Raw genomic sequence first — 21326 nt, 5'->3', positions numbered from 1 at the left:
TGGTGTGTTGCGTGCACGGTGTCTGTAAATCTGGGGGAAAAGCGAGATGGGAGAAGTAGAGGAGGACAAATGGTGTTTGGAGGAGCGGACTGACCAAGTTAGTGAGATGGGCAGCGAAAGAGCCCATCTACCCCAGCGTCGTCTCGTTTGAAATGGCCAGGACTAAGCCAATATGCACGTGGGTTGGACTATACGAATATGGCTGCGGTGTTTCCTCGAGCCAGCAGTTTCTTCCTTCCTTCCTGTTGTGTGTTCGAAACAATAATATTTTTTTTTTTAAATGTGGTGGCGATATGATGAGATCCAAACTTGCTCTGGCCCTGTTCCAATCCTGTTATGCTAGCCAGATTAGCCCAGACAGAGTCATGTTATGAGCCGGGCCTAATTCCATACTGACTGACCCCACACTAATCCTAGGGCGGATTACCACTTGATCCTTGATTATGCCTTCATATCTGGACTGTGTGTGTCTGTGTCGGTGTGCGCTTCTGTGTGTGCACGTCTCAATGTGTGTGCTTGTGCGTTGGGGTTTTATCACGGTCGATACAGCGCATTCTGTGGATGTCAATTAGCCTATATTATTCTGTATGTAAAAGGTTAATCACCTTGCCAACGGCATTTTCATTGCTTTTCCATCACTTTGTTTATCAATGAGCAACAATTTTCGTTCATCTATTTCCCAATAGAGGTTGTTTACCTTGCTTTAAAGAATTGTTTGTTGCCTGAGTTAATGGCACGTGGCAGGTTGAAAGGTTATTGTTCAAAGGATCCACATTTCGGTGATACCTCAAGCTGTCTAATTTTAACGTTGAACAACAATGAAGGCAAAAGGAAGAAAAGAAAGTCTTGCATAAACATTGTCTTACAGTCTGGTGACTACAGACCTGCCACTTTCACCTGGCTGGTGAGGAGAAAAGAGAGGGGGTGGAGAGAGGTGTTTGGGAGTATCTGCGCACCGCACACAGGCATAGGCTAGCCCTTGGCACGTTGATGTCTTTAGACTTTTGCTTTGGTACCCCTTCAACATGGACTAATTATCTGGATCTGTGTGTGACTCTTGCATGGAACCTGGACTCGGGTGTAGACGTAACATAGTAAACGTTGATTTAGAATGATTTAGAATGATCCCATTTAGTATGGGTATGTATTAATTTGTATGATATGCTACAAATTACAAGTTATATGATATGTTACGAATGGAAAGTCATAAAATATGTTAGATATGTTACGAATTATAATTTGTTGTGGCTTACTTTAGCTAGGCGGCTAATTCTAACTTTAGCTATGGTGGCTAACGTTAGCTATGGTTAAGGTTAGGATTATGTTAAATGGGGAAGGTTAGGGTTAGGGGAAGGGTTAGCGAACATGTTAAGTAGTTGCAAAGTAGCTCAAAAGTAGTAGGAAGTTGCTACTTAGCTCAAATTGCCCCGTGATGAGATTCGAATGTGCAAACCTTCGGGTTGCACATTCGAGCAAGGGTAGCATTCCAGAGGGACATCAGAGACTGTAACGTTCTTTGCTTCACGGAAACATGGCTCACTGGAGAGACTCTATCGGAGGTGGTGCAGCCAGCGGGTTTCTCCACGCATCGCGCTGACAGAAACAAACATCTTTCTGGTAAGAAGAGGGGCGGGGCGTATGCCTTATGGCTAACGAGACGTGGTGTGATCACAGAAATATACAGGAAGTCAAATCCTTCTGTTCACCTGATTTAGAATTCCTCACAATCAAATGTCGACCGCATTATCTACCAAGAGAATTCTCTTCGATTATAATCACAGCCGTATATATTCCCCCCCCAAGCAGACACATCGATGGCTCTGAACAAACTTTATTTGACTCTTTGCAAACTGGAATCTCTACATCCTGAGGCTGCATTCATTGTAGCTGGGGATTTTAACAAGGCTAATCTGAAAACAAGACTCCCTAAATTGTATCAGCATATCGATTGCGCAACTAGGGCCGAAAAAACCTTGGATCATTGTTACTCTAACGTCCGTGACGCATGTAAGGCCCTGCCCCGCCCTCCTTTCGGAAAAGCTGACCACGACTCCATTTTGCTGATCCCTGCCTACAGACAGAAACTAAAACAAGAAGCTCCCACGCTGAGGTCTGTCCAACGCTGGTCCGACCAAGCTGATTCCACACTCCAAGACTGCTTCCATCACGTGGACTGGGATATGTTTCGTATTGCGTCAGATAACAACATTGACGAATACGCTGATTCGGTGTGCGAGTTCATTAGAACGTGCGTTGAAGATGTCGTTCCCATAGCAACGATTAAAACATTCCCTAACCAGAAACCGTGGATTGATGGCAGCATTCGTGTGAAACTGAAAGCGCGAACCACTGCTTTTAATCAGGGCAAGGTGACTGGTAACATGACCGAAAACAGTGCAGCTATTCCCTCCGCAAGGCTATCAAACAAGCTAAGCGTCAGTATAGAGACAAAGTAGAATCTCAATTCAACGGCTCCGACGCAAGAGGTATGTGGCAGTGTCTACAGTCAATCACGGACTACAAGAAGAAAACCAGCCCAGTCACGGACCAGGATGTCTTGCTCCCAGGCAGACTAAATAACTTTTTTGCCCGCTTTGAGGACAATACAGTGCCACTGACACGGCCTGCAACGAAAACATGCGAACTCTCCTTCACTGCAACCTCAGGAGGCTGAAGAAATTCGGCTTGTCACCAAAAGCACCCACAAACTTCTACAGATGCACAATCGAGAGCATCCTGGCGGGCTGTATCACTGCCTGGTACGGCAACTGCTCCGCCCACAACCGTAAGGCTCTCCAGAGGGTAGTGAGGTCTGCACAATGCATCACCGGGGGCAAACTACCTGCCCTCCAGGACACCTACACCACCCGATGTTACAGGAAGGCCATAAAGATCATCAAGGACAACAACCACCCGAGCCACTGCCTGTTCACCCCGCTATCATCCAGAAGGCGAGGTCAGTACAGGTGTATCAAAGCTGGGACCGAGAGACTGAAAAACAGCTTCTATCTCAAGGACTTCAGACTGTTAAACAGCCACCACTAACATTGAGTGGCTGCTGCCAACACACTGACTCAACTCCAGCCACTTTAATAATTGGAATTGATGGGAAATGATGTAAAATATATCACTAGCCACTTTAAACAATGCTACCTAATATAATGTTTACATACCCTACATTATTCATCTCATATGTATACACTGTACTCTATATCATCTACTGCATCCTTATGTAATACATGTATCACTAGCCACTTTAACTATGCCACTTTGTTTACATACTCATCTCATATGTATATACTGTACTCGATACCATCTACTGTATCTTACCTAAGCTGCTCTGTACCATCACTCATTCATATATCTTTATGTACATATTCTTTATCCCCTTACACTGTGTATAAGACAGTAGTTTTTTTTTTTTTTGGAATTGTTAGTTAGATTACTTGTTGGATTATTACTGCATTGTCGGAACTAGAAGCACAAGCATTTCATTACACTTGCATTAACATCTGCTAACCATGTGTATGTGACAAATAAAATTTATTTGATTTGAGATGTTCGCCTTCATCCACCCCGACCAACCAACCTCCTTTTGTTGTTGCCTTAAGTAACCTTCTGTCTTATTTTGTTATCATCTGCGCTTTCAGCCGAGGAGCTGTTCAGCTACTGTATCTAGTAGGCCTGGCACAATTACCGTATAACCAACGTTTATGAGTGAAGACCGTCATGAAAATGTAATAACCTTCATACGACGGGACAGCCGGGAATTCTTGTGGTTGTCAGTTTCTGCAGTAACATGGACTCTTAACAACGTGATGATACATCATTGATTCTTGCTGAAACAAGCAATCAAATCACATTTTATTGGTCCCGTAGCAAACAAGTCTTCGGTTGCCTAGACGATGCAGCAGCAGCAGCACAATTGGAATGAATAAAAAGGGCTTGGAAACCTCTTAACCCTGGCTATTTCACTGGCAAACTCATGGGCACACTCGCAATGCTTGCCTGGTGCTGTGATGCAATTTCCATGGTAATGTTCATTCAAATGATGTTAACTGATGTGGCTCTTGCAATGGAATGTAGTTTTTGTTAAGTCAGTTGAGTTTAATCCACAAATCACAGTACAGATTGATGGGCACACTTCCTGCTTTTGCTCCTATGGGTACGCTCGCAATGGCCTCCAGTCCACCCATTATGCCGTCATAGACTTGAAATGGAGACGCCCGTTCTATTCATTCTATTTCTATGGCAGCACAATGCAGGCAGGAGCAGAGGAGAGACAAAATGTCCGTCTTTAACAATATATTTCTTTGTGTGGTAACCGAACAGTTATTACTGTAACCGCGTCATTTGTATTGTGTTTATTATGGATCCCCATAAGGCAGCAGCTACTCTTTCTGGGGTCCAGCAACATTAAGGCAGTTGTTTACAATAAAAACAAAACATGTCATTACATTACACAACAGCTTTGGCTGGCCAATAACCGGCATCCAACATTCCATGACCATCACAGCCCTTAGTATCTAGGCTACTACTGTATCTCTTATCCCTCTTCTCCTTTTTTTATTTTATTTATTTTATTGAATATTAAAGCATACCGTCTCTACCTGCAGTGAAGCCGCTCAACATTTACATTACTTTCAGTCAGTCTAACAGACTTCCATCCAGAGCGACCCACCGAAGCAACCAGGGTCAACTCCCTGCCCAAGGGCACGCTGACCAATCTCCACACAAAGTCAAAACGGGAAGCTCCCGACCGCCAGGCCACCAACACCCTCCCCCCACACACACACACAGTTCCCCGACAGACGCATTGTGAGTGGAAGATAAGTACTTTTAAGAGTATTAGTATATTAGTAATTGACTGACCAGGTCTCTCCAGATCTCCCAACAATGCTATTTCTAGGGTTTTCAGCCATTCCTGAGCCTGAGACCAGAAACGGGTTCTGTATCCTCACAACAAAATCTGCAAAGCTACGATGATTGTATGACCCAAATGTTCAATGTTTTGTTGATAGCAAGAATTCTGTACAGTAATTTTGCCTGAAAAGCACGAAGTCTGGAATCTTGCGGCATTTTTTAAATATAAAATCGTTACATCAGAAATCTCTTCCCAGCTATTTTGCGATCTGTATGGCACAGCTGTCAACATCCTGGTCCTCAAATGAAACTGGTGTACTCTCCTATTTATGCTGTTTTTGTTTTGGCAGACAGACCAGTTCCCTACCTCCTCCCGCTGCCACCTGCCTCTTCCATTTTTGGGGTACCGCTGTAATCATTTGGTTGTAATCTTATATTGAGCAGACCTTCCTATACAATTCCGATAACTCCATAAAATACATCACTCTACCATTCCAATTTACAATATCATTTGAAAACAAATACCCTTTTCAAACATCTTTCCCATAAACAAAGGTATTTTATCAACCGGCACATTTCAGTTCAACCATAATATTTGTTGTATAATTTGTTCTATATTTTCAAGGGATGAAATTGGAATTGTAACCAGCTGTGCAATGCTTGTTTGAAATAGAGAGACCTCGAAAAAGGTTTCATTTTAGAATTAATCGAAAATGAGACATGGCAATCGGCACAAAGGAAAAAAAGGCAATTTTTAAACAATGGATGAGCTTTTCTTAGTAATTTACTTGAGAACCATTTAAGGTTCAAGTCAAACTTGTGTGTAAGTGAAGCTTTTAGAGAGGTTTAGTGCTTTTATATTGAATAATCTCAACGCACCCAGTTCATATTTATTATATAGATGGGCACGCTTTATCTTCTCTGGTTTAGCGTCCCAGATAAAGCAAAATATATTTTGCTCTTATGATTACAAAAACAAATCATCGGGAGGAGGCAGCACCATAAGTAAGTGAGTAAACTGAGATATGACTAAGGAGTTTAATCACTGCAATTTATCCATACCTCTCCATGGTTGCAGGATATTGTCTATTTTTACTAGTTTTCTATTGAACTTCTTTGTGGAGAGCTCATTTGATTTATTTTGTGATATGAATAACAACTGTACTGGACTGTCTACTGTACTTCACCATCAGCCCATTTTATAGGTAAACTGCAGGGTAATGTAAACGTAGATTTTCTTTAAAGATGTAATATGTACACTTAACATTTTTGGGACTAAAACCTAATTATCGATCTTTCCTTCCTTGAGCTACATCACTTGTCAGAGCAAGAGGGGGGGGTGTCTCTCTCACCCCCCCTCTCTCACAGTCCCTCTCACTCTCTCACAGTCCCTCCCTCTCTCTCTCTGTCCCTCTCTCTCTCTGTCCCTCTCTCTCTCTGTCCCTCTCTCTCTCTGTCCCTCTCTCTCTGTCCCTCTCTCTCTGTCCCTCTCTCTCTCTCAGTCCCTCTCTCTCTCTCAGTCCCTCTCTCTCTCTCAGTCCCTCTCTCTCTCTCAGTCCCTCTCTCTCTCTGTCCCTCTCTCTCTCAGTCCCTCTCTCTCTCTCTGTCCCTCTCTCTCTCTGTCCCTCTCTCTCACAGTCCCTCTCACTCTCTCACAGTCCCTCTCCCTCTCTCTCTCTGTCCCTCTCTCTCTGTCCCTCTCTCTCTCTCAGTCCCTCTCTCTCTGTCCCTCTCTCTCTCTCTGTCCCTCTCTCTCTCTCTCTGTCCCTCTCTCTCTCTCTCTCTCCTTTAGCTTCATTAAATGTTCCCAGGGTAGTTTATGTGTTTACTTCCCCGTGTCTCTGGGGAGAACGGTTTTAGGCACGCTGTTAATTTGTGCTGCTCCGTTTGTTTTGTTTTGAACATCTTATGCAACAGGAACATTTAGTGAAAGAGGAACATCTCAGGCTAATAAATATGAGATAAACCCAAGCCAATTGGTATCCTGTAAACAGGAATGAATGTTTTTTTTCTTTTCATCATAGCATATGGGCTAAGTAAGTTCATCAGCGGTTTTGTGCAGGACTGCATGTCGGTGAGAGAGATACATTTGGTACGTGTCTGACCTCACCAGGCGACCTCTAGAACTTTTGTGCTCTGGCGACGTTGTGTTAGCAGAATATACCTATGTGAATAAACCGTATGTGTGTGTACTAATTAAGAATAATCCTCATCTGGTGGGTGCTTATATCTGCCCTATAATACACATGTGTGAATTGGACTCACTCTCGCTCGGAGGGTCGGTGTGTGTGTGTTGTGTGTGTCTGGCCCTTTGAGGATAGGATATATTAAACTTTAATCAGGCATTGGTGTACACATGGAGAGGGAGGTATGGATGAGCCCCCCCACACACACACCATGCCACCCCACTGTGAATAAATATTAATGTCTGTAGTGTATCAGGGGAGTCTTGTCTGTTGTGTATGTCTCTGCTGGAACAACAGGCCTCTACATCCCCTCTCAACAGTAGGTACCTGTGTGGGGAAGGAACCCAAACCACCCCCATTGGCCAAAAGTGTGTGTTTGTGCGTGCATTTGCGCGTGTGCAAGTCATACCGTGTTCTGATTGGTTGTTCAGGAAGATGATGGGGATGACCCCATTGGCTCTACTAGCCATGACCGATAGGCTCAAAGTTTCAGGTTGAGAGAAATCAACCCTTCTCTAGGGACATGTTAGCTGGTCTCTTCCTTTTGTCTTCTCTCCGTCTTAGAACCAATTCCACTATAGGGCAGCGATGTGTGGGGTGCGCTCACAAAACAAGAATTGGACAAATTGGACAAACACCCAATTGAACCCTGAATGAGGAATTCTGTAAGAACATCCTCAGGGTACAGAGAGAAATTCCAAACAACACAGGTCGAGCAGAATTAGGCCAATTCCCTCCTCTGATTAATATCCAAAAGAGAGCCACCAAATGTTATTTTTATTTAAATACAAGTGACAACCACTCATCTCATTACAATTCCTCAACTGCCAAGAGGTGACCATAGAGAAGAGTCCCCTTAACCAACGGCTCAGTTCACTAAACATTACCAACCGAACAAAGCATCAGGACAGCACTACACAAATGTATCACCTATTGGAAAGACAGACAAAAAAATCTAAGTAAAAAAAAAATAGCTTTTTGGCTCTAAACAGACAGTACATGGTGGAAGACTATCTGACCACTGTGACTGATAGAGAACTGAGGAAAACACTGACTAGGTACAGACTCGGTGAGCACAGTCTGGTCATAGAGACCGGTCGACTCAGGCAAACCTGGCTGCCCAGAGAGAACAGGCTGTGCTCACTCTGCCCCCGGGGAGAGGTAGAGACAGAGCTGCATTTCCTATTACACTGTGACAAATACTCAGACCTAAGAGAATCTTTCTTTAGTGTACAGAGAATCTGGAGAAAAAGCTCATTTATTGGATGAAAAGCCAAAATGTGCAGTTTTGACAGCCAAATATGTGTTCTCCTGCCACAACAGAAGGGACGGCCAGTGAAAAGTGCAATGTAATGTCAATATTTACCATTTTGTTTGAACGTGACTGAAAAGCCACATGGCAGACTTGCCTACTACTACTTTTAATGTATTATTATCCTCATTAATGTTGTTTTTAATCACAATACACGTTCCACTACTACTACTATTATTATTGTTGTTGTTACGAGTGTACCTCGATAATGAGTGAGATGCTAATTTCGCTTACCTCTCAGCCTGCCTCCTCTCTATCTTCTTTTCTCACGCTATCAGTATCTCTCACACACTCTCCATTTACGCAAAATAGCCTCTGTCTGTGTCTGTCCGGAGCTCAGGGTGCAGGAAACCAATGTACCATGTTTCAAGATTGTTAGCACAAGCTTTGGGCTGGACCAAGTTGATAGTTGATGCAGTGTTTTAAGTTCCTTGCAGACGAGCCATGTGTAGCCAATGTGATTCATTTCAATCAGGATATTTTTCGACCTGCAGGCTGCCATCTTTTTATTAGTTGGCTTTACATAGTTGGCAATAGAAGCCACTCTTAGATTAGTCTAATATTTCATTTCGAGCTAGATATAAATGGTATTAACCACATGACAATGATTTTGAAATATGATTTTTTTTTTTATAAAGTCTTCGTAACTGGCACACAGGTCAGTAGACATGGTAAGATAAATTGGCACTCCAAATGGAAAAGTTTGCCGACTTCCTGGTGTAGCCTTTAAGTGGCAACTTTGGCAGCGGAGTGGCAGAATCTGCGAAGGCCAGCAGCAGCGGGGGAGGTGTTGGTTCGGGAAGAGTTGAAACATTTCTTCTGGTTAGGCTATCTTGATATTTGGCTCCCTCTTGAGTCATGTGTGTCTTAATTATTTAATCAGTGTTAGGGCATCAAACAAGCTCGGTAGCATACATGTAGTTGATTTGATTAAAACAAATAGGGTGTGTCTATATATGGGGAAAAAAACAACGTTTAAATATGTCTACCAGTCGATTATTTAGGGTGGGGGGGTTTCGGACAGCCCTACACTCAATCCATATACTGTATATACACACACAGCACCCTCTCCTTATCCTACCCTATCCTTTTCTATTACCTCTCTTTACCACGGTGTAAAAAGTTAAGTCAGCTACGCTACTGGAGTCCATATAGAAGCAAGCATACTTTACCACTGAAAAGTTGGATTAAAGTTGCATCAATGTTCAATGGTGAGCATTGCAGTGACCCCGAGTAAAGTGATCCGATAAATATATAATGGCTACTAAATAAATAGTCCTTTAAGTTCAGTCTAAAAGCATGACTTTTATTTTTTTTAAATTCTGTCTGTGAATATTCATTAGTTGTAGGAGGCTGTGAATGAATTAAAATCATCCAATCACCATGTGGCGAATGAATGAACCAACCAATCACGTACCGTGACATAGCTGTGTGCTGGAGTCCTTATCTACTGAATGCACATTGCTGTGTCTCCCCCCCGTTTCCAACGGCACATTATGTGAAATGTTGGGACCACAATGTCGAAACAGGGGTGCTGAAAAAACGATCTAAACAGAGTAACACACAGCCCCATATTGCTGACAGTGGCAGATCACCCTTACTGTGGTCAGATACCTACGGGATGCATCCGGGTTTTCAGGGGAAATGGAGAGAGAGCCTGCCGACCTTAAGGCAAAGCTCCATCTTAACTCCACGTTTACTTGATTCATTAAACAGTGCATAAGAGAACCGAACCCCACAGTTTCTTTTCGCTCTCTCTCTCTCTCTCTCTCTCTCTTTCTCTCTCTCTCTCTCTCTCTCTCTCTTTCTCTCTTTCTCTCTCTCTCTTTCTCTTTCTCTCTCTCTCTCTCTTTCTCTCTTTCTCTCTCTCTTTCTTTCTCTCTCTCTCTTTCTTTCTCTCTCTTTCTTTCTCTCTCTCTGTCTCTCTCTGTGTCTCTCTTTCTCTTTCTCTCTCTCTCTCGTCAGGACCAGAAAGGAAATAAACCGCTGCTCAGGCGTTTCATTTATGCCCGCTACGTTAGTTTAGTGTCACATAGATGGATCATCGTCATAGGTAGTCGTTAGAGATTTAGACGCGTACCGTCTGTTGCGCAGGGCCTATATTCACAAAGCATCGGAGTACAAGTGGAGATCTAGGATCAGTGCTTGAGAGAATTCTGTTGAACAAGAGATCCTGTTAATCATGGACAATAATATTAAAAACTTAATTGATTATTAAGAATTCATCCTGGGACTTGTTCTTGGAATTACACAATCAGCAGCAATGTAACCCTATCCTATTAGGGTAATTGTCTTCACTGAGAGAAACAAGAGAAGGCCAAGTGTACTGAGTGTTAGTCCATGTTGTGCTTATGACTCAAATGAGCCATGAACGTTAAAACAATATAAATGAAACATAAAGAAAAGATATTAGTGTATTAACTGTTTTTTAAAAATTACGTTTTTATTTATTCACTTTTCAGTCAATCAAAACCCAAATAATCTGAACCGAAATCGACAGTTCAGTTCAGACTTTATTGTCCCAAAGGGGAAACTTGGTTTCATGCTACAAGTAAACACCATAAACTCTCAGCAACAACACTGTGTTGTCTTTCAGTGAACTTTAGGGACACTGTCACAACACTGCAGCAATACCAATCTAACTGTGCCGTTGCTGTATTTGTGTCGTTGCAGTATAACTACGACGGTAATGACATCAGCGACCTGCCCGTGGACCTATCGGTGGTGTGGAATGGCAACTTTGTCATCGACAACCCCTACAACATCCAAGGTAAGCGCTAGACTTTAGCTCGGCTGGGTAGCACAGTCTTGTGGCACGCCTGAGACCCGGATTTGGATGTCAAATGCAAGCACTGTCTAGTTATATCAAATCAAATGTTATTCGTCGCATACTGTACACATGTTGAGCAGATGTTACTGCGCGCATACCAAAATACTTGTGTTCCTTGCTCCAACAGTGCAGTGGTATCTAACGATTCACAACAGTACACACAAGTCTGAGAGTAAACGAATGGAACTAAGAAATATATAAATATTAGGAGGGACATTTTACTTGAATACAGTATACACAGTGCATTCGGAAAGTATTCAGACCCCTTGACTTTTTCCACATTTTGTTATGTTACAGCCTTATTCTAAAATGGATTGAATTGTATTTTTCCTCATCAATCTACACACACTACCCCATAATGACAAAGTATTTTTTTAAAGATTTTTTTCTCAAATGTATTTTTAAAAAAAAAGGGAAATATCACATTTACATAAGTATTCAGACCCTTTACTCCCTGTACTTTGTTAAAGCACCTTTGGCAGCGATTGCAGCCTCAAGTCTTTTTGGGCATGATACTACAAGCTTGGCACACCTGTATTCAGTGAGTTTCAACCATTCTTCTCTGCAGATCCTCTCGAGCTCTGTCAGGTTGGATGGGGAGTGTTGCTGTACAGCTATGTTCGATCAGGTTCAAGTCCGGGCTCTGGCTGGGCCACTCAAGGACATTCAAAGACTTGTCCTGAAGCCACTCCTGCATTGTCTTGGATAATCTTGTTTCTCGTTGTCTAAGAGTCTTTAGGTGCCTTTCAGCAAACTCCAAGCGGTCTGTCATGTGCATTTTACTGAGGAATGGCTTCCGTCTGGCCACTCTACCATAAAGGCCTGATTGGTAGAGTGCTGCAGAGATGGTTGTCCTTCTGGAAGGTTCTCTCATCTCCACAGAGGAACTCTGGAGCTCTGTCAGAGTGACCATCGGGTACTCGGTCACCTCCCCGACCAAGGCCCTTCTCCCCTGACTGCTCAGTTTGTCCTGGTGGCCAGCTCTAGGAAGAGTCTTGGTATTTCCAAACTTCTTCCATTTAAGAATGATTGAGGCCACTGTGTTCTTGGGAACCTTCAATGCTGCAGAAATGTTTTGGTAAACTTCCCCAGATCTGTGCCTCAACACAATCCTGTCTCGGGGCTCTACGGATAATTCCTTCTACCTCATGGCTTGTTTTTTGCTCTGACATGCACTGTCAACTGTGGGACCTTTATATAGACAGGTGTGTGCCTTTCCAAATCATGTCCAATCAATTGAATTTACCACAGGTGGACTCCAATCAAGTTGTAGAAACATCTGAAGGATGATGAATGGAAACAGAATGCACCTCAGCTCAATTTCGAGTCTCATTGCAAAGAGTCTGAATACTTACGTAAATGTTTTTATTTTTTAAATAAATGTGCTCAAATGGAAAGAAGGGGGAAAAAATGTTTTCGCTATGTTATTATGGAGTATTGTGTGTCGAATGATGACGAACAAAATGCATTTAATCCATTTTAGAATAAGGCTGTAACTTAACCAAATGTGGAAAGGGGGAAGGGCGTCTGAACACTTCCCCCGAATGCACTGTACATATAGCAATGTATGCGTGACAGAGGCGGTTCGATGAACCACACTCCTGTCAGGAGTCAACCTGCGTGACTTGTGTTAGCTCCCTGCGGTCATGTCTTAGGCTTTTAGCTCAGAAGGCTCAACACAGTTTTGTGGCACTCCAGATTAGTTCTGAAATGTCTGCCACTCACTGTCACCACTCGTACGACGCCTTGTGGGAGCTTCTCCAAGTGGATGGCCACAGCCATGGCAGTGGCATGGAGATTCCGTTCTATGTAAGCTACCGCTGCACGTTAACTCATTCATCGAGTGACCAAAAGGGCCAGTTGGAAGCCAAGTCGGGAAGTTACATACATGCTCTGACAGGCTATACGGTTCAAATATACTCTCTCAGATAGCCCAGTAAGTTTCTGCCGTGCTAAAATGCAACTCTGTGGATGGCAAATGTGTGGCTGGCAAGGGTGTGTTGCACGTGTCAGGGATTTGAGGAAACTACCATGCATCCCTTGTGTGGTATTTAGAAAGACACAGATATGCATTCACGCATGTTATGAGCGTACGCGCACACCCCTAGCCTCAGAACTGGACACAGTCACTTCACACTCACCTTTCTGTGACGTCAGTTACTTAGGCGTGGAGTAGGTGGTTCGGTGTGGGTGGGTGGGTGCCTAGACGTGTGCATGCCTTCGTGTGCGTGTATGTGGCTTCACATGTGTGCGTTTAGTGCCGTCGTTCCACAAACAGGGCCCCCCCCCCCCAGAAAATAAGTGATGTTTTCCGGGGATGAATTGTGTACGCCCAGCGTTTTGCTGTTGTTGTCACCACGGCAGTGGGGGGTTGTAAAGCAGGGGCTCCTGCTGCGATGTGAGATGGAAGATAACATCACGTTTAGGGAATTGTTCACTAAAGCCTCTACAGCCAAACCCCACAACAATCCAGATTCAAACACAATGTACCACAATGAGAAGTGTGGCTTTGTACTCTGTCTGAATAGTGAGTACAATGTATCTTGGTGTCATTGATGGATGAGTGTTTGAGGTGGTGAAAGGTAGGCAGAGACAGATTGAGAGGAAGGCAAGTATGGGTGCAGGGTTTTTCTCCAACCAAGCAGCAACACACCTGATTGTCTGAATCAATTCAATGTTTCAATCACAGTTAAATTAGGTGTGTTGCTCCATGTAGTGTGTGTCTCTCACGTTCTCTCAATGTGTCTCCCTCATCCTCATTTTAACGAAGATAACCATATAACGATGCTCCCTCGCTTAACCCCCGATATGTAAATGTAATTAAATCACTCATTTAGTATAATTAAATTGGCCCAGGGTTACTTTCAAGTTAAAGCATGACCAATGGGATTTGAGAGGCTGAAAATGTTCCTCCGTCGAATTCTTGCGGCCATTTGAAGTACCGCTTTGCTTCATTGCCTATAAAAAATGGAGTAGTGTAGTTGTTTGGGGTAATATCGTTGAAGATTTTTGGTTTTTAGAGGTGACATGCGAGACTAAATTGTGACCTATGTCGGAAAGGGTTGGTGTCATTTCAGGCTTTCAGATGCAAACTAAACATGTTCTCTCACCCTTTCCCCCACTTCCTCCTCTCTCTCCCCCTCCTCCCTCCAGCCCACCTATATAAGTGCCCTGCCCTGAGGGACAGCTGTGGGATGTGTCTGAAGGCTGACCCCAGGTTTGAATGTGGCTGGTGCGTCCAGGAGAAGAAGTGCTCCCTGAGGCAGGAATGTGCCCCCCTGGAGAGCAGCTGGATGCATGCCACCACGGGCAACAGTCGCTGTGCCCACCCCAAGATCATAAAGGTACGGATGGCAAGGGGAGGGGGGTACTAGGGTGGGGCAGCGAACAGCATCCATATAAGGAAATCCTTCAACTCAGGGGGAATAATACGGCGTCCATATTAGGACATCCTCAGACATTTAAGTTAAGTGTGCAAGGACTTGGAGTCAAGTTTCAATGTGAGGTTAGATATTTGCATCACATGGCATGAAGGGGATAATAAGGGATAGAGGACACAGTTGGAGAGGTAGCTTGCCCACACTGAGACTGTATAGTCTTACAGATGGGCAGGACAGAGGAGGCAGTCTACGGCACATCACTGAGTACCGAGACGACTGACGAGGTGTGTGTGTGTGTGTGTGTGTGTGTGTGTGTGTGTGTGTGTGTGTGTGTGTGTGTGAGTGGCGTGACGTTACCAGCTGTTGCAGTGGGTAGCCATAGCGGTGGTCCTCGTCTGGCCGTAGTCCAGGTCACTGTCCCAACAGTGTAGTACTGTCTGTCTCTCACACACACACACACACACACATACTCCTGTATGAACCACGTTAAGCATGAATGTAGACAGATTTGTTCTCTCTCTCTATTCCCCTTCTCTCTCATTCTAATTGTTACACAAATGAGATGGGGAGTCTACTGTTTTTCAGAAATGAAATGCATGCCCCTTTTTTAAAATTTGTTTTCCACTACCATCACCTTGAAATATGTGTATGCTTCTTAACTGTGGAGGGAAAGGATCCCGTATCCCCTCGGTTTCTGAATGCTTAAAGGAGAATTTCACTATTTAGGAACCTAATCTGTATTTTTTTGCGTAAATGCCATGTTATAGAAAGGTCCACACACTTTTTATTTTGCAATTTTAATTGGTTTTTGAGAAACTTACCCCCAGTAGCGATTGACTTCCTGGTCCTCATTCTGTAGCTCCAAGGCATCCAAAAATCATGTACGAAGACAACAACAAAAAAACAAAAAAATGCTTCCTTTTACAAATGGCACTCAGTATCGTGATGCAGGTCTTAAGGTGCTGTACACGTGAAATTGTGTCCTTCCGAAATGTATCTGCAACGTTATAATCCATTTTGTCCAACTCAAGCGACAATTGCCTGCGTGTATGCGTGTACTTCCTCGTTCCAGCCCGGCTGACCTTGTGATTGACTGACTGGCAACGTAACTTAGCTACAGGTCACCACGAGATACCAGAACAACTTGAGTGAGTGAATAAAGTGTTTCCTTTATTTTGACAGTTACTTGTAGCACACAGTTGACGAGAGGAATTGGGAATGAGGAACTACACGCATGCACACCAATATCACTCGAATTCCACAAAATGGATTAGAACGTTGCGGATAAAGTTCGGAATGACACAATCATGTGTACAGCGTCTAAGGACCTGCATCACGATACTGAGTGCTTTGCTGTTTGTAAAAGGATGTGTTTTGGGTGTTTTTAGGAGACTTTTGTTAATTTGCGTCAAAAAAATAAAGAGTAGGTTCCTAAGTAGTGACGTTCTCCTTTAATGGAGATATTGGGGCACTGGCACACAGATAAATCCATTTAGCTAATGCTCCCTCTCTCACCCGCGCTTTACTTATCTCTTTAAAACAAGCGCACAAGAGGTGTGTGTGTGTGGGGGGGGGGTTAAGCTTAGCCTGAGGGGAAGATGTTGGTAGCACAAACAGCACACAGTGGAAAAAGCAGGGGTACAGTACAAGAGCTTCAAAAAGAGAGGTGGGAGAAGAGGGTTTGGAAGGCAAGAAGACGAGTGAAAAGAGAAGATAAGCAGAGGAGGAAGAAAGAGCGCCTCGACAGCGAGACACTAAAAAGGACAAAAATAACCAACGGGCCACCAGGCATTGTTACAACGCTGCCTTGACACTGCCATGTTATTTTCCTCTGACATTAACATTACAGGAACCTTCGACAGTGGACAGATGACAAACTGAAAGAATCTCATTCTTCCTTGAAGAACACATCCCTCTTACGCTAGAAAGACCATTTCATCTTCCACCCAAATTGAATATTACCCCCGCTTCTCAACGTCCCTACTCTCAAATCCCTCCTTCCCTAAACATGGACTCGTTCTCTGTGCTCTGTTATTTCTTTTCTCTCTCGCTCGCGCTAATCTAAGTACGCTAGCCACTTTGTGGCCCTTTTATGAGCTAGCGGATTAGCCCCTAATTTCATTTGGACAAGTGTTCGACTGGGATTCAAGGCATGGGGATTGAGAGGCGTGTTTGTGCTATTTCTCGCTGTTAACTCTAAATTTAGTTTGACACGGTACAATAGTGAGCGGTAGGGTACCACATTGTTAGCCTGTTATAATGCTAGTACTTTGCTAAGTGCATTACCCACTGTGTGGCCCTTTATGACCTAGTGGATTAGCAAGTAATTTCATTGGGACGACTGGGATTGAGAGGCATTTAATTATATTTCTCCCTGTAAAGTTGATCAGTTTGACATTGTACAATAGTGCATGGTAGGATCCACATTGTTAGCCTGTCAAAGTGAGGTTGACGGTGTCCTAATATGGACACCGTAATGCTTTAATATTGCTAGTGGTAGTTGCATTAGTCTCGCTCTCTCTCTCGCTCACATGTGGAGTGAGGCACACTGAAAGGCCATTTCACCATAATTATAAGTAATTTACCCCCTATGCCTGCTGTGGCCCTCTATCTCTCCCTCTCTTCCCTCCTCCATCATGTCTCTCCTTCTCATCCCTCTCTTGTTCTCTCTCTCACTTTACTATAAAATTGACTTATAAGAATTGTGTTAATTTTCCTGATGTTTTCATGCGTTTCTCCCATGAGGGAGAAAGATGAACTGATCTTGCATTCACAAACAAAAACAACCGGCTCCCTTGTGACTTGTCCCCGCAAATATCAACAAATACACACACGCACACACACACCGACGCGTAAACACAGCCACTCGTAACCTCACACAAACACACACACACGTCATTTATGCAGCAATGAACTGTCATAGGGTTGGCCTTGCCTCCTCCTTGGTCCTCTATCATCCTTCATCTCCCCAGCAGTTCTCATAGGGTTTGTGGAGCAGCATTAAGACCACCCCTCGGAAACCAATTAAATGTGTGTGTGTGTGTGGGTTCGTTCTCTGTTGGAACTGCTCATTGTAAAAGGCGACTGATTTCCTTGCTCCCCCGCCCTCTCTTATGTATTGTTAAGCCGCAATATTGGCTATTGCTGGACATTGTGTGTTAAGCTCTCTCTTTCTCCATTTCTCTCTCCTGTAATTATCTCCCTTTCTTTCTTTCTCTCTCTCTCCCTTTCTCTCTCTCTTCCTCCCTCTCTAGAGTGCATCGACCTAGCCACAGCGATTTACCATTGTAACAACACTAAACACACCACCACAGCAGTATAATAGCACTCAATGAATACCACATCCACAGCTGTGTGACAAAGGACCTTTCTTCCACTGTCATTTTGATATTCAAAACAACGTTATTCATGTTTGTGATATGTTTTATTAAAGAGTACTAGTTCTGAGTACAAGGGTATATTTTTCTCCCTGTTTTTCACCCTAACAGTAATTCTACAGTGCAACGTTGACAACAGCTAGTGCCTCTCAGTGAAATGGACAATGATTGATTTGCGAAACACCTATATATTGAATGTATAACGGTAGCTCCATAGTGACCCTGTAGGCTTGTTTCTAGAATGTTCTATCTCTGTCTATTACTGGGATTAAGTCCAGTTTGTATGACCAGGTCCATTATATTCTTCCTATGTTTCAGAACACATATTATTACTTCATGTGAAATATGCATGCTGTGTTCCAGGTATGAATTCATACATACAATGGCAAGAAAAAGTGTGAACCCTTTGGAAATACTTGGATTTCTGCAAAATGTGGTCATGAAATTTGATCTGAGCTTCATCTCGGTCACAACAATAGATAAACATAGTCTGCTTCAACTAATAACACACAAACAATTATATGTTTTCATGTCTTTAAAGAATGTGAACCCTTGGATTTGATAGCTGGTTGACCCTCCTTTGGCAGCAATAACCTCAACCAAATGTTTTCTGTAGCTGTGGATCAGACCTGCTCAACAGTCAGGAGGAATTTTGGACCATTCCTCTTGACAAAACTGTTTCAGTTCAGCAATATTCTTGGAATGTCTGGTGTGAACTGCTCTCTTGAGGTCATGCCACAGCATCTCAATCGGGTTGAGGTCAGGACTCTGACTGGGCCACTCCAGAAGGCGTATTTTCTTTTTTGTTGATTTACTGTGTTTTGGGTCGTGGTCCTGTTGCATCACCCAACTTCTGTTGAGCTTCAATTGTTGGACAGATAGCCTTACATTGTCCTGCAAAATGTCTTGATTAACTTGGGAATTCATTTGTCCGTCGATGATAGCAAGCTGTCCAGGCCCTGAGGCAGCAAAGCAGCCCCAAACCATGATGCTCCCACCACCATACTTTACAGTTGGGATGAGGTTTTGATGTTGGTGAGCTGTGCCTTTTTTTTCTCCACATATAGTGTTGTGTGTTCCTTCCAAACAACTCAACTGTAGTCATCTGTCCACAGAATATTTTGCCAGTAGCGCTGTAGAACATCCAGGTGCACTTTTGCAAACTTCAGATGTTCAGCAAAGTTTTTTTGGACTGAATTGGCATCTTCCGTGGTCTATTCCTATGAACAACATTCTTGTTTCGTGTTTTACGTATCGTAGACTCGTCAACAGAGATGTTACCATGTTCCAGAGATTTCTGTAAGTCTTTAGCTGACACTCTAGGATTCTTCTTAACCTCTTAGCATTCTGCGCTGTGCTCTTGCAGTCATCTTTGCAGGACGGACACTCCTAAGGAGAGTAGCAACAGTGCTGAACTTTCTCCATTTATAGACAAGTTGTCTTTTCTTGGACTGATGCACATCAAGGCTTTTAGAAATACTTTTGTAACCCTTTACAGTTTTATGCAAGTCAACAGTTCTTAATCTTAGGTCTTCTGAGATCTCTTTTGTTTGAGGCATGGATCACATCAGGCAATGCTTCTTGTGAATAGCAAACTCAAATTTTGAGGTTTTTTTTTCATAGGGCAAGGCAGCTCTAACCGACATCTCCAATCTCGTCTCATCGATTGGACTCCAGGTTAGCAGACTCCTGACTCCAATGACCTTTTGGAGGAGTCATTAGCCTAGTGGTTCACATACTTTTTCCAACCTACATTGTGAATGATTCAATGATGTATTCAACATAGACAAGACAAATACAATACTGTGTGTGTTATTCGTTGAAGCACACTGTTTGTCCATTGCTGTGACGTAGATGAAGAGATCAGATCCCAATTTGATGACCAATCTATGCAGAAACCCAGGTGATTCCGAAGGGTTCACCATTCTTTTTCTTGCTGCTGTAAATTCATGCCACTGAATGATCAGTGATGTCCCAAGTCTTTATGGCTCAAATGCTTTAATGTGTGCTGTTCGCGTGACGTGCACACACGCGTTCAGATCCTCTGCGCTTCCTCTTTGTCTGCAAACCCAGAGGCCATTTCCAGCCCCCCTCTCCATTGGAGTAGATTCTCTCCCAGCTGTAGATGTTCCCTTTCATTCGGGTGATAGGGCTCTGCCTGCTCCACTGTATTCGTCTTAGATTCAGCTCTCTCCTCTCAGACTCCTTACCAGACGCTATCGCCAGACCAGATCAGCTGCACACAGTGACGACAATAGGCCCCCACACAGAGAGCGCGGCGCAGTCAAAACGCCCTCTCGTTTTCTTTATCGGAGTCTTTTAATTTTTTTATTTTTTTTTGTTCTTTCGCTATTCTTTCTTATTCTCTCTCTCATTCTCTCTCTCGCTTTTGAATTTTCTCTCTTCTCATCGCTCTCTGACTGGATTGATAGATACGTTCTGTGCAAAGAATTAGCCAGGTGTAACGTTCAGTGTTGTCCTTTTGATAGTACATGTGACACGCACCCGCTCTCTGCTCCCTGGCTGTTTTTTGTACGACGTCCGTGTCATATTTACTGTTTTTGAACCGCTGTGTCATGTTAGCAGGTCCCCTACTGTAATGTTGCAGTATGTCATTGCTAGCCTCTAGCATGCTAGCCTTGGGCTAGTGACAGCCCTTGAAAGTGAACAAAAGTACAGACATGGTTTCAGATCCTATAGATGAACAAAAACGGGGCTAAACAGTAGATGGATGGAGAGAGAAAGAGCGAGAAATGCAGAGACGTACACATAGATACCGAGAGACGGAGGGATTGAGAGGGTCACAGTGGGCCGAGGCAAAAATACCCGTAGTTACGCAGCGATGGCATTGTTTGGCAATGTGGCAATGTGCCCTGCTGTGCTCCAATTAGGGGTAGGGCGTGTGCGTGTGTGTGTTCTTGCACATTTGGATGTGTGGATGTGTGTGTGTGTGAGAGAGAGACACTAATGCCCGTGAGAGTGCTTACCTCAAATGTGTATAACCTTCCATGCACACACACACCAAATATGTCCAGCCGGGGGTCAAAATGTCACCTCAGAGACCAGCAGTTGTAGGGGGTTTGAGCGAATAACCATGAATAACCAGGGAGAGGGGAGTCAGACAAATGGAAGTCGCCCCCAGCGCTGATGTAATTAGCGCAGGTCTTAATCATGCTAGTGATGAACGATAGAGACAGGGCCGCTGTCTGTATGGGGCAAGATGAATGGTCTACTGATTAGTACAGGGCAGCTGTGGGCAGCCATTACTGTGAGTACCTCTAAAGCACCCTCAGGGTCATTCACTACAGAAAAAGGGTCATAACTTGAACTCTTTCTAATAGCATTTAGTAGATTAATAGTTAGGCTGGGTTAGGGAGA

The 21326-nt window shown here is 43.6% G+C and overlaps 1 protein-coding gene across 2 annotated transcripts in view; it reads left to right on the top strand.

The window, feature by feature from the left end:
* LOC112233724 (plexin-A1-like) overlaps nucleotides 1-21326 on the top strand; it is a 327164-nt gene that overhangs the window by 250215 nt on the left and 55623 nt on the right. For both annotated transcript variants that reach the window (XM_042300320.1, XM_042300324.1), the window contains exons 11-12: nucleotides 11035-11131; nucleotides 14345-14535. In XM_042300320.1, the coding sequence (XP_042156254.1) occupies nucleotides 11035-11131; nucleotides 14345-14535 (288 nt within the window). The remainder of the gene's footprint in view (nucleotides 1-11034; nucleotides 11132-14344; nucleotides 14536-21326) is intronic.

The sequence above is a fragment of the Oncorhynchus tshawytscha genome, linkage group LG02 (assembly GCF_018296145.1).
Source record: "Oncorhynchus tshawytscha isolate Ot180627B linkage group LG02, Otsh_v2.0, whole genome shotgun sequence".
Lineage (NCBI taxonomy): Eukaryota > Metazoa > Chordata > Actinopteri > Salmoniformes > Salmonidae > Oncorhynchus > Oncorhynchus tshawytscha.
The sequence above is the reverse complement of the archived record's forward strand: the minus strand, read 5'-3'. Positions and strand labels throughout refer to the sequence as shown.